Source organism: Ranitomeya imitator, chromosome 4, assembly GCF_032444005.1.
Source record: "Ranitomeya imitator isolate aRanImi1 chromosome 4, aRanImi1.pri, whole genome shotgun sequence".
Lineage (NCBI taxonomy): Eukaryota > Metazoa > Chordata > Amphibia > Anura > Dendrobatidae > Ranitomeya > Ranitomeya imitator.
The window spans coordinates 643,134,897-643,160,007 of NC_091285.1; the positions used below are offsets into that span (position 1 = coordinate 643,134,897).

Sequence of the window (25,111 nt, forward strand, 5' to 3'; positions counted from 1 at the left end):
GCTGGTTGGGTTGCCCTTTGGGGGGGGCGTTGTGGACGCTGGTTGGGTTACCCTTCGGGGGGGGGCGCTGGTTGGGTTGACCTTGGGGGAGGGGGCGACGCTGGTTGAGTTGCCCTTTGGAGGGGGGGGGGCGACGCTGGTTGAGTTGCCCTTTGGTGGGGGGGCGACGCTGGTTGGGTTGCCCCTGGGGGGGGCGCTGGTTGAGTTGCCCTTCTTGAGGGGGCTGGTTGGGTTGCCCTTTGGGGAAGGACGCTGGTTGGGTTGCCCTTTGGGGAAGGACGCTGGTTGGGTTGCCCTTTGGGGAAGGACGCTGGTTGGGTTGCCCTTTGGGAAAGGACGCTGGTTGGGTTGCCCTTTGGGGGGGACGCTGGTTGGGTTGCCCTTTGGGGGAGGCGACGCTGGTTGAGTTGCCCTTCTTGAGGGGGCTGGTTGGATTGCCCTTTGGGGGGGATGCTGGTTGGGTTGCCCTTTGGGGGGGATGCTGGTTGGGTTGCCCTTTAGGGGGGACGCTGGTTGGGTTGCCCTTTGGAGGGGGGCGACGCTGGTTGTGTTGCCCTTTGGGGGGGAGGCGACGCTGGTTGGGATGCCCTTTGGGGGGGGGGGCGCTGGTTGAGTTGCCCTTCTTGAGGTGGCTGGTTGGGTTGCCCTTCTGGGTGGGGCTGGTTGTATTGCCCATCTGGGTGGGGCTGGTTGTATTGCCTTTTTGGGGGGGGACGCTGGTTGGGTTGCCCTTTTGGGGGGGGACGCTGGTTGGGTGGCCCTTTTGGGGGGGGACGCTGGTTGGGATGCCCTTTGGGGGGGGGGACACTGGTTGGGATGCCCTTTGGGGGGGACGCTGGTTGGGTTGACCTTTGGGGGGGGCGACGCTAGTTGGGCTGCCCCTTCGGAGAAGGACGCTGGCTTGGTTGCCCTTTGGGGGAAGGACGCTGGTTGGGTTGCCCTTTGGGGGGGGACGCTGGTTGGGATGCCCTTGGGGGGGGGGGGCGCTGTTTGGGTTGACCTTTGGGGGGGCGACGCTGGTTGGGTTGCCCCTTCGGGGAAGGATGCTGGTTGGGTTGCCCTTTGGGGGGGAACGCTGGTTGGAATGTCCTTTGGGGGGACGCTGGTTGGAATGTCCTTTGGGGGGACGCTGGTTGGAATGTCCTTTGGGGGGACGCTGGTTGGATTGACCTTCGGGGGGGGGGCGCCCCTGTTGGGTTGTCTTTTGGGAGGGAGGTTTGTTCAGTCTCCTGCTGCAGGTAGACACCGGACAATGAGCAGAAGGCAGGTAGGAGGAGCTCCTGAGACACTGATTTGTTATAAATGTCTCTGTTTTAGTTGTTTGAGACAAAATCTGGAAAAAAAAGGAAGATATGAAAGTGGAGACTTGTTGGGATCCAGATTTCTGTAATGATCTCAGTGTAGGACGCTGTGTTAGAAATTCCCAGGGTATTAGACGTCCGAGCTAGTCATGGTCTGTTATATCGGCTTGTGCGCACATCTGCTGTACTTCTGCCTGTGATGGGGACGGGGGTCTTCTCCGGGGGGCAATAACCGCATCCATGTTTCTATTCTCAGCCGCACCTCTTGCACCAGGTAGTGCAGAGTCTAGAGGACTGCAGCTTCATCACGGACACCCTGGTGAAAGGAGACACCAAGTTCATGGTAAGAGACGGCGTGTACTGCGGCCCAGGTTATCATTCCCTGGATCTATAACAAACTTCAAAGAGCACAGCTGACTGCACAACCGCTGCAGCTGACTGTGTCCGCTCCAGGCTAATTAGCCACAGCTGACCCACAGATCTCGGGTGCTTCAGCCAGAAAGACAGATATCGTGGATGCAGGAGAAAGAAAGCGGCAGCACTCACCGATCTTCTAAGCAGGTTCCTTTATTGACTAAAAATCTTCACGGCACGGGGGTGTCTATACAGGAGAATGTGGGAGCAGAACGACGGCCGTTTCGCGCCGGTCTGGCGCTTCAACGGGTTCAGTGGGGGATCGGACGTGACGCCTGAAGTAGTGGGCACGGTCAGTGCTCCTCCCTGCAGGCTCACTCCGCCCTCCCACGGTACAAACTTCAATTAAAATGAATAAAAACAATAACAGACAAGTGTACATATAAGTAACAGTGTACATAGGAGCTGACAACTTGACTGTACAATAGGGCAAATATCGAGCAAAGACATCAAGTTTATGCTACCATTCCGACTGAGCCGATGTTGTCCAAAACCGAATAGGCAGCTGTTGCTTTATCATACGAAAATCTTGGAGACACTATATTCTACAGTATATCAAACCTATACTAAAATATGTTACAACTACACAGAATAGTATTGCTCACACAGATAGTGTGCTAGATGGACCGTGTACCATGGGGGATGATGTGGAATAACGAAGGTTAATCATAAAAATATTGACATGTCGATCTTATCATTAAGACCTGCGGGGCCCATGGCTCCTGTCTGCATGATCCATGTCGCTTCTCGCCTTAATAGTATGTTGTGATGGTCACCTCCTCTTTTAGGCAGTTTAACCTGCTCTATACCAGCAAATGTCATTACTCTTAGGTCACCCCCATGTACGTCCTTTATGTGTTTAATAAGTCTAGGTGCACCTTTCTCTGTGGTAACGGATCTACAATGTTCCCTAAATCGCACAAAAAGACATCTGATAGTTTTACCTGTATAAAAGCGTCCACATGGACAAAACACTGCGTAAACCACGTACTTGGTTTGACAAGTGATAAACTGCGTGACTTTATGTTCTACCGGTCCGATATGTAAAATTCTCTCTGTGACATAACTACAATATTTGCAATGTCCGCACCGATAGTTCCCCAGAGGAACACTCCGTTCTAACCAACTAATGGACCTATTGGCTGTAATGCAATTTTGTACTAATATATCTCTTATTCTAGTACTTCTTCTGTTTGAGGTTAAGGGACCCTTAGCCACTACTACCGCTAGTTCCCTATCACTGTTTAACAAATGCCAATTATTCCTGATGGCTGCCCTAATATGTTGGTCCATGGGGCCATATTGGAAACAGAAAATAAATCTTTTACCTTTTACACATAAAGGACGTACATGGGGGTGACCTAAGAGTAATGACATTTGCTGGTATAGAGCAGGTTAAACTGCCTAAAAGAGGAGGTGACCATCACAACATACTATTAAGGCGAGAAGCGACATGGATCATGCGGACAGGAGCCATGGGCCCCGCAGGTCTTAATGATAAGATCGACATGTCAATATTTTTATGATTAACCTTCGTTATTCCACATCATCCCCCATGGTACACGGTCCATCTAGCACACTATCTGTGTGAGCAATACTATTCTGTGTAGTTGTAACATATTTTAGTATAGGTTTGATATACTGTAGAATATAGTGTCTCCAAGATTTTCGTATGATAAAGCAACAGCTGCCTATTCGGTTTTGGACAACATCGGCTCAGTCGGAATGGTAGCATAAACTTGGTGTCTTTGCTCGATATTTGCCCTATTGTACAGTCAAGTTGTCAGCTCCTATGTACACTGTTACTTATATGTACACTTGTCTGTTATTGTTTTTATTCATTTTAATTGAAGTTTGTACCGTGGGAGGGCGGAGTGAGCCTGCAGGGAGGAGCACTGACCGTGCCCACTACTTCAGGCGTCACGTCCGATCCCCCACTGAACCCGTTAAAGCGCCAGACCGGCGCGAAACGGCCGTCGTTCTGCTCCCACATTCTCCTGTATAGACACCCCCGTGCCGTGAAGATTTTTAATCAATAAAGGAACCTGCTTAGAAGATCGGTGAGTGCTGCTGCTTTCTTTCTCCTGCATTCCCTGGATCTATACTATGTGATTAGCTTCATCCCCAGTGAAACAGCGCCACTCATGGCCATATCTAGTACTACAACTCAGCCCTGAATAGAGCGTGGAGTCAGACAAATTATTTATACTCCCTTTTTTTTTATTTATTTTTTTTTTTTATTTCAGCCTTCACCTTTTAGGACCACTTTCATTGAGGTCGGGGGTCAGACTGTCGCATTTCACGGCACTATTTTCTGGACTGACTGCGCGATTCCTCATAGGCGGTAAATTCGGGTTAGTAGACCCTCGATCAGGCTAGTCTGTATACGGACTGCAAAATCCGACCATCTGACCCCAGCGTAATACTGAGCTTATACGGAGTACCTCCCACTGTTAGAAGTCACACTCATCTTCACGCACAGTAAAAAGATTCTCTGTAAAATTAATAAAATATATATTATTGTGCTACAACTGCTCATGACTCCAGATCTCCGCTTGCTGTCAGTGAATGGTTTTCGCTCACTGGCTGTAAACCAGAAAACTCAACCAGCCGTTTCCTAAATCTTGTCTCCCAGACCTCCTCTTGCTTTGTTTCCCCGCAGGGTGTGTGCCAGCTGCCGTCCGAGGGAGACAAACAGTTCCCCTTCCGCAGAATTGATATACGGTAATGCTTCAGAGGACGATGTGATCACAATTCATCTGTTCCTCCACTTTTCTTTATGTAACTGTAGTCGCTTGATGTCTACGTATCGCGAATGTAGCAGAGGACGTCCACCGTAATATGTATCTGAGAGCGCGACCCTGATAGTGAGCGGTTTTATTATACCCTACGTGGAATGTGCAAATTCTCTCTTCAGAGAGGAAGAAGACTAAAATTACAGCGCCACCTATTGGAAGCAGAAATCCTAAAAATCAATATCGACCCTTTAACGAGCCTTGCAGTATGACCTGGGATAAAAGCCAAATCAGAATCCCAATTTGTAGACACGGTGTTTCGGGGTATTGCCCCTCATCAGTGCAAGGTATGAGATCTCATTTGGCTGTATGAGAGGTTAAGACTGGAATCTAAGGGGTTCCTTCTTGTGGAGAGTGACAAGCCAGACTTGGCTTGTCAAAGTGAGGAGACTTATAAAGCCATGCATGCTTCTCTTGGAAATGAAGGAGCATGCGTGGCTTATTGGTCTCCTCACTCTGACATGCCAGGCTTGGCTTGTCACTCTCCACAAGGAGAAACGTTACACTGTGCCCCAAATAGGATCGGAGCCGCAGCTTCTAGGATTCTCGCTGAACAGTATCCGGCCATGTTTCGGCTCCTCCGACTGCAGCTCCCGAACTCCTGACTGATCCGTTTTCAGATCTCCACCTGTCCGAAGTTGATGCGCCATCTTAGAGTTAGATCATCAGTCAATATGGAAGCTCTCCATGTGTCTGTATGTATTGTGTCTCTACGCCAGGTTGATTCCTAAGGATCAGTACTACTGCGGGGTGCTGTATTTCACCGGCAGTGATATTTTTAACAAGAACATGCGTACCCATGCCCTGGAGAAAGGCTTCACCCTGAATGAATACACCCTGCGCCCCCTGGGGGTCACAGGTCAGTATTTGTAGACTTGATATGCTTATTCCCATCCGCATACATGCATATTGTCGGACAGAAATTTAGCAAGTTACCACTTATTAAAATTTGTATCCTTTCTTGAGATATTACAATTTTCTTTTCAGTTTGTTGCCTTGGAGGCCGGCCACTTTTGCTAGAAAGGAGAACGCTTGAGGCACTTACAAACTCTTTTCTATTGAGCATGTAAGCACTGGTTTTGAAGCCAGTCAGGATCACTAGAGCACGTCGATCCTTCCCAATCCCAGCCAGTTTTAGTATACCGCTTACAAGCTAGGCAGCAGAGGTGGTCGGTCTCCTTGGCAACCAGCTGTAAACATAAATTTTACTATCTCAAGAACGGATGCAAATTGTAATAAGCAGTAAATTGCAAATGTGTACGAGCCGACAATATTTATCTATTAAGGTAGGAATAACCTTGTAAGTGGAAAATAAATCTCCTTTCTTTCTCCTCCTAGGAATTGCAGGTGAACCGCTTCCGATAGAGAGCGAGAAAGACATCTTTGATTACATCCAGTATAAATACCGTGAGCCGAAGGATCGCAGCGAGTGATCACCGCCGGGCGACCATTGTCCTGTTCACGGTGTGATGTCACGGTGATACAGATGGCAGCGTGACGCGAGTAGTTAGGTAGATGGCATATAAAGCTGTTACATAAGAATCGTGTTATTTATCGTGTATGATGAGGCTCCGGCACAGACTATGGGGAATCCAGCGCCATCGCATCTCCGCATGGAAACTTTTTAACCCAAATCATGTGACTCTTAATGACTCGGAGCCGGACCGCTCTTGTGACAAGTCTGTTTTAATAAAAACTTGTAATCTCCATGAAAATAATTACTTACTTCTGCGTCGTCAATGCTTAAGTTACCGTTCACATTGTCAGAGCGTTCCCCTGCACCGTCCGTAGTCACTGATCGGATATCAGGGGAACGGTCCATTATTCAACAGGAGGAGTAAGAGGAGAACGTCACAGTCCCAAGAAAAGAAGTTTCAGAATTGGTATTTTATAGGGAGCGACAGGCAGTCCTACAGCGACGCGCATCTACAGAAACCAAATCTGATTTTCTCAAGCTTTCCCTGCTTTATTGTAGGAAGGGTCCAACATAAAAACAAAATCAGTTCTCTACTGACGACGTATCCTCAGGTTAGGTCATCGATATAGAAGTAGTGGTTAGCACTGCAGCCTTGCAGCGCTGCGAGTCCTGGGTTCAAATCCCACCAAGGACAACGTCTGCAGGGAGTCTGTATGTTCTCTCCGTGTTTGTGTGGGTTTCCTCCGGGTTCTCCGGCTTCCTCACACACTCCCAAAGACTGATGGGGGATGTAGGTTGTGAGCCCCAATGGGGACAGCGATAATAATGAGTGTCTGTAAAGTGCTGTGGAATTAGTGGTGCTGTATTAGACAGTAATATCAATAGAAAAGTGGTGGAAAAACCCATTAAGGCTGATGTAATTCCACTGTAGGGTGATTTGAAGAATCCTCCCTCCGTGAGCACTACCTTTTATGTAACTGGCATGGGGCACAGTTAAAGGGATTGGACACATCTTGAGTAGTGATGAGCGAGTATACTCGTTGCTCGGATTTTAGTTTAGTTTTTGTTGAGGCAGCTGCATGATTTGCAGCTGCTAGACAGGCTGAATACAACATGTATTCAAGCTGTCGAGCAGCCGTAAATCATGCAGACAAACTAAATCTCCGAGTACTAACAAATACTTGGAGACCACCGCAGCGTGATCGGGAAACCCGAGTATACTCCATCACTAACCTTGATGAAATCCCCCTACCCCTTTTAGCTGGCGTGTACTCACATCGCAAACAACCCCATTCACATCTTACCGAGTCTCGGCCCCCCTGCTGCCAACACGTGGGGGGCATGCAGTGAATGTGGCAGTAATGTGAATCGGCTGGTTCGGACCATGCACTGAATGATTTTAGTGCTGGATAGACTGAGAAAAGCCATCTGAAACTGTTTATTAGACCTGGGGTCCTCTGGTAGGAAATGAGTTGGGGGGTCACACACACAAAGAAAATCCTAGGTTCAGTTTTAAAGAGTTGATTAGAAAATAGGCATCCCCTTTAAAGGTGTTTTCCATGAGTTAGAGGAACTGTTGCTTTGACTTATTTTTCATAAATCATTTAATACACTTGAAAAGAATTTATCAACTTATTAGGGAATTCTGCTTCTTTCTCCTCCTGCACTGGCCATTCACTCAAAGTTCTCAATTCAGCAGTAAAATCTGTCTGCAAAGAATATTGATCTCCACATTTGCGGTAAGCGATGACAGTTGCTGCTCATAACAGTCTATGGAAGTGGGAGGAGCTAAATGGAGATGGGAGGAGCTAGTGGAAGAGACATTCTGCTGCAAGTCCTGAAGAAACAAGTTATTTTAAAGGGACACTGTCACCTGAATTTGGAGGGAACAATCTTCAGCCATGGAGGCGGGGTTTTTGATTCACCCTTTCCTTACCTGCAATATTGGATTGAAGTTCATTCTCTGTCCTCCATAGTACATGCCTGCACAAGACAATCTTGCCTTGTGCAGGCGTGTACTATGGAGGACAGAGAATGAACTTCAATCCAATATTGCAGCCAGCGGGTAAGGAAAGGGTGAATCAAAAACCCCGCCTCCATGGCTGAAGATTGTTCCCTCCAAATTCAGGTGACAGTGTCCCTTTAACGGTCTTTACAGGAGAATGTCTGTCTGCATCTAGCGCCTCCCATCTATGTACATGAGCACTTAAGGGGGTTGTCCGGCCTTAAGCTACAAGTCTGCAGTTACTGCATGTGACTGGGGACTTGGGAATCCTCACAATGCGTGCCATGAGGATTCTCCAGAGGAAGGGCATGTGACCGCATGTAAGTGATTTTCATACATGTGGTCATGTGCCAATAAAATGGGCGCGACCTCGCTCAATGCAAGTGTATTGAGGAACACCAGGCAAGTCTAGTCGTAATGTGGCTGGAAGTCACATGATTGCCTACTCACAACACACGCAATGTTTGGATTTACAATATAGAGTGGCTGCAGACTTGTAGCTTAAGACTGGACATACAGGTCCTTCTCAAAAAATTAGCATATAGTGTTAAATTTCATTATGTACCATAATGTAATGATTACAATTAAACTTTCATATATTATAGATTCATTATCCACCAACTGAAATTTGTCAGGTCTTTTATTGTTTTAATACTGATGATTTTGGCATACAACTCCTGATAACCCAAAAAACCTGTCTCAATAAATTAGCATATCAAGAAAAGGTTCTCTAAACGACCTATTACCCTAATCTTCTGAATCAACTAATTAACTCTAAACACATGCAAAAGATACCTGAGGCTTTTATAAACTCCCTGCCTGGTTCATTACTCAAAACCCCCATCATGGGTAAGACTAGCGACCTGACAGATGTCAAGAAGGCCATCATTGACACCCTCAAGCAAGAGGGTAAGACCCAGAAAGAAATTTCTCAACAAATAGGCTGTTCCCAGAGTGCTGTATCAAGGCACCTCAATGGTAAGTCTGTTGGAAGGAAACAATGTGGCAGAAAACGCTGTACAACAAGAAGAGGAGACCGGACCCTGAGGAAGATTGTGGAGAAGGACCGATTCCAGACCTTGGGGAACCTGAGGAAGCAGTGGACTGAGTCTGGTGTGGAAACATCCAGAGCCACCGTGCACAGGCGTGTGCAGGAAATGGGCTACAGGTGCCGAAATTTGCTACAGAGAAGCAGCACTGGACTGTTGCTAAGTGGTCCCAAGTACTTTTTTCTGATGAAAGCAAATTTTGCATGTCATTCGGACATCAAGGTGCCAGAGTCTGGAGGAAGACTGGGGAGAAGGAAATGCCAAAATGCCTGAAGTCCAGTGTCAAGTACCCACAGTCAGTGATGGTGTGGGGTGCCATGTCAGCTGCTGGTGTTGGTCCACTGTGTTTCATCAAGGGCAGGGTCAATGCAGCTAGCTATCAGGAGATTTTGGAGCACTTCATGCTTCCATCGGCTGAAATGCTTTATGGAGATGAAGATTTCATTTTTCAGCACGACCTGGCACCTGCTCACAGTGCCAAAACCACTGGTAAATGGTTTACTGACCATGGTATTACTGTGCTCAATTGGCCTGCCAACTCTCCTGACCTGAACCCCATAGAGAATCTGTGGGATATTGTGAAGAGAAAGTTGAGAGACGCAAGACCCAACACTCTGGATGAGCTTAAGGCCGCTATTGAAGCATCCTGGGCCTCCATAACATCTCAGCAGTGTCACAGGCTGATTGCCTCCATGCCACGCCGCATTGAAGCAGTCATTTCTGCCAAAGGATTCCCGACCAAGTATTGAGTGCATAACTGAACATTATTATTTGTTGGTTTTTTTGTTTGTTATTAAAAAACACTTTTATTTGATTGGATGGGTGAAATATGCTAATTTATTGAGACAGGTTTTTTGGGTTATCAGGAGTTGTATGCCAAAATCATCAGTATTAAAACAATAAAAGACCTGACAAATTTCAGTTGGTGGATAATGAATCTATAATATATGAAAGTTTAATTGTAATCATTACATTATGGTAAATAATTAAATTTAACACTATATGCTAATTTTTTGAGAAGGACCTGTAGATCTGACAATCTGCCTCCAGAGATTATTTTAAATAAGGTTACTGGTGTGAGACATGTAACGACTGACCGTCTGCTCTACATGTCTCACACTGGTAACTCCCCTTTCATATACAATAAACCCTGGAGGCCAGATTTTCAGGAAGATCTATGTCAAAGCTCTTAACAGCTCATTTGCATATTAATTAAAATGTGGATTTCTCTGGCATCAGACAGACCTTTTCACCTAGAAAATAACAAGAACCACTCCAGCCGATGTGCAGGTGTCCATCTTTATTACAATACTCCAAATATTAAGTTACTTCATGAAAACACTCTGGACAATGGAGTGTGCACTCCCTGTAGTGTGTGAGCGGTAATGACCGGGGACCCTCCCCTCCTCTGACGTGAGCGCACGACTTCCACGGTAAAGCAACTAATTTGGGGGGCAGGGTAGTGTTATAAACTTAGGGGGTCCTAGCCTGTTCTTACAAGCAGACCGCTCAAATACAGAAGAGCTAAAACAGAAACTTCCAGGAAACTAGATTTAGAAAATGTGGCTTTCTCCCCGGACCAGAGACTATGTAGTGTGTGGGAAATCAATGACCTAACGCTGCGGGAAACATCTAGAGAAGTTATTTACCACCTCTTCTGATCGTTACTGAGAAGGATCTTGTTGGCCCTGAGGGCAACGTCAGTCATTCCTGCAGCCATGTGAACGGCTGCTCCTTAAAATACAGGACACGTCTCAGCACTGCGTCATCTCATGCTCTATATGACACCACATGTGTTTCTTGGGAGTCTCTGGAGGGGAGAAGGGTCAGGGCTGGTGGATCTCCATCTTCATCGATGACCCACTACATCCTTATGCTTCCAGCTCGAAGCCCAGGCCCACCTTGTGTCCCCCGGAGCTAAAGTTCTTGCCGTTGATCAGAGCAGACAGAGTCAGCTTCACTCCTGGAAAGAGAAGAATTAAAATGGGAGGGGGGGGGGGGGAATCAATGATCAGCCTGGGGCCACACAGCAAGTGTGGTTGCAACACAAGTCAAGTGGCCAAAGATCAATGGAGGTCTCGCAAAAAGCAGAGGTTCACCATATCCACCAATCAAGGTGGCTTCTACCTTCTCTGAAATGTCAGAGCCGGAATTTTATTGACCAGGGAACTCTTCTAGTTTCATTTGCCTCTCTTTTCTTCCCCTGCTCTTTAACCATGCTACATTTGCCCTCACTGTTTTTGCTCCACTAATCCTCACTCTCCTTCTCTAACCCCAAACCCCTGCACCCTCGAACCAAATAACCATCTCTCTCCCACCTTGCTTATCTGCAGGCCTGCTCTTTAACCTCAGGACCTGGTATAAGAGAGATGCCGTAAAGGGGCTACCAGGTACACATAAAATTGGCCATTTTTATGCGCTAAAAGCTCTCATTTTTCATATTTCTAGTGCAGTAATGCAGTTCAAATTTCGTATTTTCAAGTTTACATGTTTTAGCGCTGCAGTGTGCTGCCTTATTTACTTAACTATATACAAGTTGGCGACTCTAGGTTCAGCACCTGTTCACACTTAGTCTATGTTTGGATGTGCAGATCAGGTTTTTGAAATGCTCTTTAACCTCAGACCTCACCTACTAAAATATAAGCAGATTGCTCTCCTTCCCCCACCTGCTTTCCCTTTCTCTTCTCATCCTCACTGCTGGCGATTATATCCACAAATCCTGCCACCAAATCCCACTAATCCTCACCCCTATCCTTCTCATACTATAAGAAACTACCGCAACCCCTCACACTTAAAACCTGTGCAACTGACCCCCACCCCCGGGCTTCCTCTCTCTGGGGCACTTTGGAATGCTTTGTCTGCAACAAGCTCCACGAACTTCCCGAAACCTTTCCTTCCTGGCCCTCACTGAGACCTGGCTGACCCCCCTGACACGGCCTCCCCTGCTGCACTGAGTTACGGCAGCCTCCACTTTACCACACTCCTCGCTCTGGCAACAGACATGGCGGAGGAGTGGGTATTCTTTCTAAAAACTGTTACTTCAACCCTATCCAACCCCCACCCTCCCTTCTTTCGAGGTTCACTCTGTCCGTATCTACTCTCCCTCTAATCCCCCAATGGCTGTCATATACCGACCACCGGGCTCAGCCACTGCCTTCATCGACCAATTCTCCACCTGGCTTCTTCACTTTCTTACCTGCAGTATCCATTGTTATGACCACAAACATCTGTTATTGTGAGTGGTCGTAATCATGGATACCCAAGCTACTGCAAAGCCCTGCAAGTAGGGTAAGCCCATAGTGAATCAGAAGAACTATACTAGATTTGTAATTGGAGGAATTTGCTAATATTATTACATATTGGGATAGCATCTTAGACATGGGAATACCCCTTTGATCACAGATTGCAGAGTGATGCCATCTCTGTGCTGTTTGTGATTTTCACTGACAGCCCAGTTTATTTGTGGTCACATGTGCACAGCTCCACAGATTATGTTGGGTACATATTCTATACATGAAAACCACAGGTAGAACATGTACATCTAAAATTTATTTCTGAATGAGGCCTTAATCCGTGAGCAGTTTTTTTTTGCTATGGAATCTGAGATGAGCATGATCTAGGGGCCAAGACCCGGATTCTAGTGATGTGTCACTTATTGGGCTGCTTGATTCATTTTTTATACAATCCCTGTATTTTCTGCTGTATTGATTTAGTAGAGCTCAGAATGCTGAGCTGTGTATAACCCCGCCCACACCACTGATTGGCAGCTTGTTGACAGTGTACACAGGGCGCTGCCAATCGGTATAGGGGGCGGGGTTATGGATTAGCCAGACTACCTGGCACACAACACCTAGTCCTGCAGTGATAATCTCCTGCTCATAAAACACTGATTGTAGTGATACCATGGCAAGCTGCTGAACAAGGCACACATCGCTGGAATCGGGGTGTCTGCCTCTACATTATGCAACAAAAAACGTGCTGATTCGATTGAAAAGAGTATGTCCATATGAGATTGATCAGCAGGTTTGTAAATGGAGAAATTCACAAAATAAATGGACATAAAATAACCACACTGCAGGTTTTCTCGGCAGCACATGATTGAGACTTCTTACAGTCTCTTACACTCTGCCCATCGTGTCGTACCCTGCAGATCTGAACAGTGGTCATAAGGATCACATGGGAATCGGGAACGTACCTGGCCGCAGGCTCTGTGTGTAGCCCACGCCGATCAGACTGGCATTGTTCACTTTGGCCTAGAAGGAAGAACAGCGAGATGGTAAAGTGAGCACATTGTAGGCGGATTGTCAGGGCAAGTCTTGCATTAATGATGGACTCCACCCTAAACTGAAAGCACTGTACGAGGAAACCCAAATGAAAGCAGAGAGAAGGGGAAAATCCATCCATAATGGATGATAAATGTGTGCACTAGAGGTTAAAGGAGTGGTACAGTACTACAACATTGATGACTGGTTAGTGGATACCTGGTGCCATGGCCTCCAAAAAGGTACCCAATATAAAGAGCCGGGACATCACAGCGCCATCTCTGAGTAATGGCCGTTCTCAGGTACTGCAGCTCAGCTCACATACACTGATGTGCAGTACCTGACAATGGCCACTATGCAGTGTATGGCGCTGTGCTGGCTCCCTACATTGTGAACTTCTGGCAGCAGAATGGCGGGGGAATTGGGTGTAAGACCACCTTGAAAGATCATATTGAGTCATTCTTTTATCTTAGCACTGGACAACTCCTGCGCTATTCGGAGCTTTTACTCAATGACAATACTCTACATATATACTCCTTATATAGAGGAGTGGCACGCCACTGATTGTGTTTTAGCTGCTTTTTGGAGGGAATTTGTTGGGTACCCGGCGGGTCCTACATCCACAGACTGTACAATAATAATATATCCGGTATTAATAATGGCCGGTTGGAGTAAAGCGCTGTACCGAGCCGCTGCCGTCCCGGGTGGCACACTTACAGACAGGGTGGTGTTTGAGTCCAGCTGGTACTTGGCTCCGATGCCGAAGCGTGTGTTGTTGCTGCCCGCACTCCACGCCAGGCTCACCGAGGTCTCCACGTCCTTATTGACCTTCTGGTAGATGGATCCTCCAAACTCCGTGCCGTCGTTCCTGAGCAGAGAGGAGGCAAAACCCCGTCATGTCGCCGGGAGAGGAGCCGTACCGCCGTCATACCGATACCACGGTGTTACACGCCGTACTTACACGTTTGTGTGCAGCTGGAAATCTCCCGCCGTGTAGCCCAGGGCAAAGTTGTTCTGTGCCAGTTTGGACTTGGCAGTGTCAAAGGCCATCTGGTAGCCAGCCAGCCAGCCTTGGTAGCCCAGGACACCCCATCCATATATAGTGGGGCCAGCCAGGTCCAGGTCAACATCGACCCCTAGGTTGGCATAATCCCTCTTGTAGGACGTCTTCAGTTTGGCGCTCTTCTTACTATCGGACACAAGAAGAATGGAGATCCATCATTACTATAGACGGCTTCTGTTAATGGCGGGGTCTAAAATCCCCCATACACACGAGATCGCTGGACCACCCAACTTTGGATAACTTTCCTTAAAGAGAATGAACAGGATTTCACCCCTCAAACTATTTATGTGCACATGTAGTGTTTTAAAAGACAAACTCAGCAATACCTTTACACGACCAGTCTGTTCCTCCGCTACTGAGAAATCATCATTGATATCCAAAGGATGCTGAAGAGCTACGGTAGATCTCAAGCCTCCGTCACTCCAGCTCTATTCCCCAGCCAGCACCAACGCCTCCTGCTTGACTGACAACCCCAATGCTGTGTGACTTCAGGCAAAGGAGTAATCAGTCAAGCAGGAGGATTAGAGCTGGAGTGACAGAGGCTTCAGATCTACAGATAGTCCTTCAGCCTCATTTGCATATTAATGTAAACGCTCATTTCTCAGTAACGGAGGAACGGACTGACCATGTAAAGGTGTTGCAGGACTTCTTTTTGAAACAGCTACACGTGCGTATAAATAATGTGGGGGGTGAAATCCTGCTGACCGATTCCCTGTAAGTGGATTGTTCACCTTTTGGGAAATTTTTTTATTTTTTTTATTACTTAAATGCATTTGTATGTGGAGCTAAAAATCATTTTGGCAAATAGAGGACCTTTAAAAAATTTGTTTGCACCATTTGGCAAATTTATAGGCAACTTTGAGGCGGTCTGTGGTCATAAATCAGCTAAGAGGTGTCCAGAAAAAGACAGATAACTATACAAATCCAGCTGTCAGAATGAGCTCACTGATGGATCCTCAGTTAACTCGTTCTGCAGCCAAAAACAAATCCAGCTAAGGAAGGCAAAACTTCAAACAAGTTCCATGAAACCTTAAAGCATACATGCATTTAAAAATAAATAGTCCCCAAAAGTGGAGGAACCCTTTAAATAAGCATGAACGTTAGGAAGGTAAAGGATCACGACTCACCCAGTATTGGGTACAAATGTGGTATCTAGCGCCAGCTTCAAGCCCTTCGCCAACTGTATAGAGAATAAGACAATATATTACACCCCTCGGATCCTCGTGGCTCGGGCGATGCCTCCGGGATGGCAGGCTCCGCTCACCTTGTCTTCTATGGCGACCTCGGTCCCTAAAGTGTTGTCCGTGTTCCACTTCTGGGTGAAGGTGATGCCGGCCTCCTTCAGCTTGTACTTCGTTTCCAGGTTTCCTATTGCTTTGCCCGTGTCGGCGTTTGACGATCCGCTGCTTGTGAACTCCTATGAGCAGAGGACCCAAATATTACTCGAGAGGGTCTGCAGCCTTGTGGGGGGCTACAGGTGCAGACGGTGGAGAAGACGGCAATAGCGGCCAATGCAGGGCACCCTATATGCCCCCGCCACACTATGCCCATATAACTTTCCGCTCATATGGCTTACCATCTGTGAGATCCCAGGCAGCATGGAGGAAAGCAAAAATCACCGGCGTCATAATCAGAGCAATATAATGCTATCTACACGCGCATAGCAGAGCTGGGTTTGTCACCTGAGACATGATTTCTGCCAGTCCTATTCACATATCTCGTGTGAATACATCCCAAGGAAACTTACTGACGTACGCAAACCCTTATTATACGGCACACAGCCCCAATGAGAAAAGTGACAAATACAGCTCTGCTACACGTCACAGCACAGCTACGTACCACCCCACTGGAGGACTTCGTCTTGAGTTCCAACTTCACCAGCCCAAACCCTGTGACAAGGAAAGACACGGTTGTCAGATGCCAGGCATACAATTCTGACAGCCGGGTGTCACCACCAGAGGGAGCTCAGGAGCAATGTGAAGACCGATCCTCTCCTGAGTACAATGGGACATGTGGAAACCCACATAGAGTAAGCTCCCCCTAGTGGTGGGTGCAGGAAAAATAAAAAAAATATTATTTAAGGGGATTTTTTACAGAGCTCTTACTTATGACCTGTCCTGCTGATGAGCCCACCATGCGATCCCGACAGATCCCAATATCGGGGTTCTCTGCTACTCCACAGTCTATAAAATGTATCTGGCTCTACTGAAGTTGTGGGATAAGCTGCAATACCACATCCAACCTGTCCATAGGTGTGGCACTGTTTTTCCTACCTCTTTAACCCATTCCCAACATAGTGGGACACACATAATGGGGCAAAAATTACATAAATTGGGGCTAAAGCGACCAGCCATCCTGGCCATAGGGCTATAACAAGTCATCCTGGCCACACAGCTATAACTAGCCATCCTGGCCATAGGGCTATAACTAGCCATCCTGGCCACCACGCAGGGACACGGAGCAGCATGATGTGACCATGGCTGACGGATGAGGAGCATGTTCTTCTTATGGTTTCCTTCGACACTTACCATATCCTTTGTTAAAAACATCGCGGGCGGACTTGCCCAGGTCTGCATAGTTTGGTGGTACGGCCATGGCTCTATAGGGGGAGATGGAGAACAGAGTTTACATACGGTGAGAGCAGAGAAACCATTAACGGCTGTCACCGGCCATAAAGACTGCAGAAACTATATACATAAATAATCAAAACTTCAATATTTCCAACAGACCTGAGCTGCAATACCAGACACAACCTCTGGATAGAGGGGGCATGTGTGTCCAGGCAATGACAGGCCCCCTGACAATGGCAGCGATGCGGCAGCTCCCCAGAGGCTCGTCCTATCCCCCCGTCAGCGTGTGGCGGGCATTCATCTACAAGCCTCTTACTTTTTCGTGACCTAATCCCTTTAAAAGATCAGAACCCAGGCGGTGGCTCAGAGCGACCGCTGGAGACACCGATGCAGGAGCTTAATGTAAATCTACCATAATGGACGGGTGGAAACGGACACGGCGGGCTCAGATTACTGCAGGAACAGGCCATTAGTCCAACACCTGGTGGTCTGGAAAGTCTGATAATCCGGCAGAAGGTAAAAATAGTCCTATACCAGATTAATAGGAATTGACGACTTCTGGAAACCCCCCTATGCCAGGAATGGTAACCGACTGATCAACTGAATGGCTCAGTACCCTGCATAGCGGGGGCCACGGCACAACGCCAGCACGGCAGACCCTCCATTCTCAAGAATAGCAAGGAGCGCCAGAAGTCGGACAATCCTGTCCTAGTAATATCTTGTGGCTTTATAAGGAGGGGCCGACCCTGTAACATCAGCAGTAGAGGCCGCAGACAGTGCTCAGAGCAGGACAGCATCTCCTGTGACAGCAGAGCTGTGCGTGAAGGGGGCTGCCTGCTCATTGCAATAGCTAAGTCAGCCCCTTTCTCCATCTATCATTTACCATTAAAATAAAAAAGGAGCCCCCTTCTCCTTCCATGCATTGGCCATTGCAGAAAAGCCAGCCAGCCCCTTCTCCATCCATGCATGAATGAATGCATTGACAATTGCAAAAAAAAAAAGTCAGCCAGCCCGCCCGCCTTCACCATTCCCTGCAATTGTCAATGCATGAAGTCAGCCAGCCCCTTTCTCCGTCCATGCATTGTCCACTGCAGGTAACTCAGCCAGCCCCCCTTCTCTGCAATGGTTAATGCATGAAGTCAGCCATCCCCCCATCTCCATCCATGCATTGGCCATTGCAGAGAAGTCAGCCAACCCCCTTCTCCATTCTCTGCAATGGTCAATGCATGAAGTCAACCAGCCCCCTTCTCCGTCCATGCACTGACCACTGCAGAAAAGTCAGACAGCCCCCTTCCCAGTCTGAATGATTTATGTTGTTTCAGCATCCAGAAAACTAAAAATTAAAAGAGCATGGCAAAAAATACTCGCCACCCCTCCCCCGGCTCTGCCTTTGTGTCAGTCTGTGGGCTGAAGAGAACATGCACAGGACATGGGAGCAGTGACCTTATGTGACCTCCTGTAGCAAAAATGCTGGTGGAGCAGATGGGGGACATTCCAGCACTGATGTGCAAGAGCCGCTGGAGGGTATGCTGTAGGCTAGGTACGCTGTACGGTACGCTTTAGGGGTCCCTGTAGGGCAGGGGTGTCAAACTGCATTCCTCGAGGGCTGCAAACAGGTCATGTTTTCAGGATTTCCTTGTAGTGCACAGGTGATAATTTAATCACCAACTCATTATTTGTATAGGTGATTAAATTATCACCTGTGCAGTACAAGGAAATCCTGAAAACATGACCTGTTTGCAGCCCTCGAGGAATGCAGTTTGACACCCCTGCTGTAGTGTATGCATGTTGTAGGGTACGACTGGGGGGGGAGCACGTTCTCGCATCCCCTCGGTCTAATATGACAACTGGTGTCGCAGGTTTTCTTCACCTTACTGTTCCACCCGCGTTATCTAATGCCACCACACCAGGGCCTGGGCCCCGCGAGGGTGGGGGGCATCGAAGCAGTGTGTGCAGGGAGGACACAGCACGGAGCAGATAATGATTGCAACCGAGCATCAGCCTCAGATGCAGCAGAGCCGGCCCAGCGCTGTCCTATCCCTATATCATACAGGGGCAGCAGACAAAACCGCAGGGGTCAGTGCCGCCCGCCGAGCAGGGAAAAGTATCCGGAACCTGCATAATGTAGAAAAAGCAGTGATCCCATGGGAAAAAAAAAAGAGTACACCCAGGCAGAAATGGCTGATAACAGAGAACACGAGAGGTCCAGCACAGACATGTCCTTTCTGGCCTGCGGTATACGGTGTTAGGTACATGTGGGCTGCAGACCCCCGGCCTCATGTCAGGACTGACCACCATGTATAATCACCCAGGGACGTCCCAACCAGCAGGGATGAGGGCGAGACGGGCGGCGTCAGCCACCCCCCGTAAATGTGTGGTTACCCCCCTCCTGCTACAGGGTGTACACTTACAGCACGAGCAGAGCCCCCCACACACGGCACATCACCGGGTATCTATGTACTGTCCCCCCAAATGTGAGCACCCCATGTGTCCGTGTACGACGCCAGAGCCGCCATGTGACCATCCACTGCATATCCCCCCATATATCACCGGCGTGTGCTGTGTAAGGGGGTCTCCGCACATTACTGTAATCAGCAAAACTCCCTCCCCGTATATCACTGTACTATGTGAGGAGACCCCCCCCTCCCCGTATATCACTGTACTGTGTGAGGAGACCCCCTCTCCCCGTATATCACTGTACTATGTGAGGAGACCCCCTCCCCGTATATCACTGTACTGTGTGAGGAGACCCCCTCCCCGTATATCACTGTACTATGTGAGGAGACCCCCTCCCCGTATATCACTGTACTATGTGAGGAGACCCCCTCCCCGTATATCACTGTACTGTGTGAGGAGACCCCCTCCCCGTATATCACTGTACTATGTGAGGAGACCCCCTCCCGTATATCACTGTACTGTGTGAGGAGACCCCCTCCCCGTATATCACTGTACTATGTGAGGAGACCCCCTCCCCGTATATCACTGTACTATGTGAGGAGACCCCCCTCCCCGTATATCACTGTACTGTGTGAGGAGACCCCCTCCCCGTATATCACTGTACTGTGTGAGGAGACCCCCTCCCCGTATATCACTGTACTGTGTGAGGAGACCCCCTCCCCGTATATCACTGTACTGTGTGAGGAGACCCCCTCCCCGTATATCACTGTACTGTGTGAGGAGACCCCCTCCCCGTATATCACTGTACTGTGTGAGGAGACCCCCTCCCCGTATATCACTGTACTGTGTGAGGAGACCCCCTCCCCGTATATCACTGTACTGTGTGAGGAGACCCCCTCCCCGTATATCACTGTACTGTGTGAGGAGACCCCCTCCCCGTATATCACTGTACTGTGTGAGGAGACCCCCTCCCGTATATCACTGTACTGTGTGAGGAGACCCCCTTCCCGTATATCACTGTACTGTGTGAGGAGACCCCCTCCCCGTATATCACTGTACTGTGTGAGGAGACCCCCTCCCCGTATATCACTGTACTGTGTGAGGAGACCCCCTCCCGTATATCACTGTACTGTGTGAGGAGACCCCCTTCCCGTATATCACTGTACTGTGTGAGGAGACCCCCTCCCCGTATATCACTGTACTGTGTGAGGAGACCCCCTCCCCGTATATCACTGTACTGTGTGAGGAGACCCCCTCCCCGTATATCACTGTACTGTGTGAGGAGACCCCCTCCCCGTATATCACTGTACTGTGTGAGGAGACCCCCTCCCGTATATCACTGTACTATGTGAAGAGACCCCCTCCCCGTATATCACTGTACTGTGTGAGGAGACCCCCTCCCGTATATCACTGTACTGTGTGAGGAGACCCCCTCCCCGTATATCACTGTACTGTGTGAGGAGACCCCCTCCCCGTATATCACTGTACTGTGTGAGGAGACCCCCTCCCGTATATCACTGTACTGTGTGAGGAGACCCCCTCCCCGTATATCACTGTACTGTGTGAGGAGACCCCCTCCCGTATATCACTGTACTGTGTGAGGAGACCCCCTCCCGTATATCACTGTACTGTGTGAGGAGACCCCCTCCCCGTATATCACTGTACTGTGTGAGGAGACCCCCTCCCCGTATATCACTGTACTGTGTGAGGAGACCCCCTCCCCGTATATCACTGTACTGTGTGAGGAGACCCCCTCCCGTATATCACTGTACTGTGTGAGGAGACCCCCTCCCCGTATATCACTGTACTGTGTGAGGAGACCCCTTCCCCGTATATCACTGTACTGTGTGAGGAGACCCCCTCCCGTATATCACTGTACTGTGTGAGGAGACCCCCTCCCCGTATATCACTGTACTGTGTGAGGAGACCCCCTCCCGTATATCACTGTACTGTGTGAGGAGACCCCCTCACCGTATATCACTGTACTGTGTGAGGAGACCCCCTCCCCGTATATCACTGTACTGTGTGAGGAGACCCCCTCCCGTATATCACTGTACTGTGTGAGGAGACCCCCTCCCCGTATATCACTGTACTGTGTGAGGAGACCCCCTCCCCGTATATCACTGTACTGTGTGAGGAGACCCCCTCCCGTATATCACTGTACTGTGTGAGGAGACCCCCTCCCCGTATATCACTGTACTGTGTGAGGAGACCCCCTCCCCGTATATCACTGTACTGTGTGAGGAGACCCCCTCCCTACATGTAGACAACATATCCCATCACTGCACTCGCACTGATACCCCATGTACACACACACTGTAAACTACAAACACACACATATACTGTACACACATATACTGTATACTATGTACACACACACTGTACACTATATACACACACACACATACTGTACACCATGTACACACACATACACTGTATACTATGTACACACACACATACTGTACACCATGTACACACACATATACTGTATACTATGTACACACACACATACTGTACACCATGTACACACACATACACTGTATACTATGTACACACACACTGCACACACACACACTGTACACCATGTACACACACATATACTGTATACTATGTACACACACACATACTGTACACCATGTACACACACATATACTGTATACTATGTACACACACACATACTGTACACCATGTACACACACATATACTGTACACTATATACACACACATATACTGTACACCATGTACACACACATATACTGTACACTATATACACACACATATACTGTACACCATGTACACACACATACACTGTACACTATATACACACACACATACTGTACACCATGTACACACACATATACTGTACACCATGTACACACACACACACACACACTGTACACCATGTACACACACATACTGTACACCATGTACACACACATATACTGTATACTATGTACACACACATACTGTACACCATGTACACACACATATACTGTATACTATGTACACAGACACACATACTGTACACCATGTACACACACATATACTGTATACTATGTACACACACACATACTGTACACCATGTACACACACATATACTGTATACTATGTACACACACACATACTGTACACCATGTACACACACATATACTGTACACTATATACACACACACATACTGTACACCATGTACACACACATATACTGTATACTATGTACACACACACATACTGTACACCATGTACACACACATATACTGTACACTATATACACACACATATACTGTACACCATGTACACACACATATACTGTATACTATGTACACACACACATACTGTACACCATGTACACACACATATACTGTACACTATATACACACACACATACTGTACACCATGTACACACACATATACTGTACACTATATACACACACACATACTGTACACCATGTACACACACATATACTGTATACTATGTACACACACACATACTGTACACCATGTACACACACATATACTGTACACTATATACACACACATATACTGTACACCATGTACACACACATATACTGTACACTATATACACACACATATACTGTACACCATGTACACACACATATACTGTATACTATGTACACACACATATACTGTACACTATATACACACACACATATACTGTATACTATGTACACACACACATACTGTACACCATGTACACACACATATACTGTACACTATATACACACACATACTGTACACCATGTACACACACATATACTGTATACTATGTACACACACATATACTGTACACCATGTACACACACATATACTGTATACTATGTACACACACATACTGTACACCATGTACACACACATATACTGTATACTATATACACACACACACACTGTACACCATGTACACACACATATACTGTATACTATGTACACACACACTGCACACACACTATGAACATTATGGCAAACCCCAATATCTGGATTTATGACACACGCTATACATTAGGAATGACACTTGTGGTGGAAGAGATGCGGATCCCGCTCATCCGGAACCCTCTCCTCCTCCTCCGGAGCATCAGCAGCCGGGAACGTGCTCAGGCACACAGAGCAGACGAGAACCCTGCAGACGATCCTCCATCACTACACACAGCGCACTGACCGCAGCGCTCCGTTCCCGCACGTTCCTATTGTGTCGCCGGCCGCACGCGCTCTCACGCACGCGACCCCGGCCACTGTCACCTGTCCCCAGCTGAAGGTCTCCGTCCTCTGCGTCTCCCAGTCCCAGGCGCATGCGCAGATGTACCGCCACTACTACTCCAAGACCACATGACACGCCCAGCCCCGCCCACTCAGGGCTAGAGGCAGACAATCCCCTCCTGTAATTGGCTGAGAAGACCATGGAGGACCTAACAGCCCAAACTGCCGATCAGCGAGCACCATAGAGTTGCGTCCTGGGTAGAGCGTCTGCGCTGCTTTCTTACCAAATCTCTATGGTATATGTAGTAAAGTCAAGTGATGTAAAAACAATGGCGGAATAGGTGACAGGAGGGGACGAGCCGGGACCTCTAACACTTGGGGGACTTTAACATCTGCTATTTATACGTGATATTCGTGCATAGTTTGAATATGTGGATAATTCATTGTAAATTCTCAGATGAATAAAGAACATTAAGAAAAAATAAAGAGAAATTCTCCAAAATTACTAAAGAATAAAAAGTGGCAAAAAACCCTTCACACCGTTACCCATGTATTCCTCTCACAGTTTTGCTGGCACTGCTGATTATCTGCCCTCATAGACGGGCTGTGTGATCCCCGGACAGCACCTGAGCCCCATGGCCGAGCATGCAGCCGTACATCACCAAGCACAATGCTGGGCGTCGGATGGAGTGGGGTAAAGCCGCCATCACTGGACTCTGGAGGGCACGTGTTCTGTGCAGTGACGGATCACACTGCTCTATCTGGACGATTCCCTGAGAACCGTCACCCGTCTGACCGCCATGGTGCCCGCTGTACAGGAGCCTCATAGTTCCAGTGAAAATAAATCTTAATCCTTCAGCACAAGACATTGTGGACAATTGTAGCTTCCAGCTTGGTGGGAACAGTTTGGGGGAGACCCTTTTCTTCTCCCCACGATTGTGCCCCGTACACCAGGTCCAGGAAGACATGGGAGAGTTTGGTGTAGAAAAACCTGACCCGAATCTCAGCCCCATCCAACACCTTTGGGATGAACTAGAACAGAGATTGTGACCCCGGCCTCTCCCCAACATCAGGGCCTGACCTCTCCCCAACATCAGGGCCTGACCTCTCCCCAACATCAGGGCCTGAACTCTCCCCAACATCAGGGCCTGAACTCTCCCCAACATCAGGGCCTGGCCTCTCCCCAACATCAGGGCCTGGCCTCTCCCCAACATCAGGGCCTGGCCTCTCCCCAACATCAGGGCCTGACCTCTCCCCAACATCAGGGCCTGGCCTCTCCCCAACATCAGGGCCTGGCCTCTCCCCAACATCAGGGCCTGACCTCTCCCCAACATCAGGGCCTGAACTCTCCCCAACATCAGGGCCTGGCCTCTCCCCAACATCAGGGCCTGACCTCTCCCCAACATCAGGGCCTGGCCTCTCCCCAACATCAGGGCCTGGCCTCTCCCCAACATCAGGGCCTGGCCTCTCCCCAACATCAGGGCCTGGCCTCTCCCCAACATCAGGGCCTGGCCTCTCCCCAACATCAGGGCCTGACCTCTCCCCAACATCAGGGCCTGGCCTCTCCCCAACATCAGGGCCTGGCCTCTCCCCAACATCAGGGCCTGGCCTCTCCCCAACATCAGGGCC

The 25,111-nt window shown here is 48.3% G+C and overlaps 2 protein-coding genes across 3 annotated transcripts in view; one reads left to right on the plus strand and one right to left on the minus strand.

The window, feature by feature from the left end:
• The window catches only part of POLB (DNA polymerase beta), a 34,472-nt gene extending 28,244 nt beyond the window's left edge, over nucleotides 1-6,228 (plus strand). Inside the window, exons 11-14 of the mRNA XM_069766906.1 lie at nucleotides 1,558-1,644; nucleotides 4,378-4,439; nucleotides 5,230-5,369; nucleotides 5,849-6,228. Of these exons, the coding sequence (XP_069623007.1) occupies nucleotides 1,558-1,644; nucleotides 4,378-4,439; nucleotides 5,230-5,369; nucleotides 5,849-5,943 (384 nt within the window). The 3' untranslated portion in view covers nucleotides 5,944-6,228. The remainder of the gene's footprint in view (nucleotides 1-1,557; nucleotides 1,645-4,377; nucleotides 4,440-5,229; nucleotides 5,370-5,848) is intronic.
• A 4,038-nt stretch (nucleotides 6,229-10,266) lies between these two features.
• On the minus strand, nucleotides 10,267-23,591 carry VDAC3 (voltage dependent anion channel 3). Of its 2 annotated transcripts, none has more exons than XM_069766908.1 (9): nucleotides 23,525-23,591; nucleotides 16,835-16,905; nucleotides 16,146-16,195; nucleotides 15,571-15,723; nucleotides 15,434-15,486; nucleotides 14,205-14,432; nucleotides 13,961-14,111; nucleotides 13,177-13,234; nucleotides 10,267-10,944 (listed from the first exon to the last, which is right to left on the minus strand). In XM_069766908.1, exons 2-9 carry the CDS (start codon nucleotides 16,899-16,901, stop codon nucleotides 10,853-10,855), a joined length of 852 nt encoding a protein of 283 aa, XP_069623009.1. In that variant the 5' UTR covers nucleotides 16,902-16,905; nucleotides 23,525-23,591; the 3' UTR covers nucleotides 10,267-10,852. The 2 variants fall into 2 exon arrangements, with proteins under 2 accessions (XP_069623009.1, XP_069623008.1); XM_069766907.1 differs by having other exon boundaries at nucleotides 23,445-23,556.
• Between the last annotated feature and the right edge of the window lie 1,520 nt (nucleotides 23,592-25,111).

Bases quoted from the DNA above. Each gene is read 5' to 3' on its own strand.
- VDAC3 (XM_069766908.1), bottom strand. From the start codon at position 16,901: ATGGCCGTACCACCAAACTATGCAGACCTGGGCAAGTCCGCCCGCGAT. The intron at 16,196-16,834 runs GTAAGTGTCGAA...TCCTTGTCACAG, and splicing joins TGTTTTTAACAAAGGATATG to GGTTTGGGCTGGTGAAGTTG. The intron at 14,112-14,204 runs GTAAGTACGGCG...CTCTCTGCTCAG, and splicing joins TTCCAGCTGCACACAAACGT to GAACGACGGCACGGAGTTTG.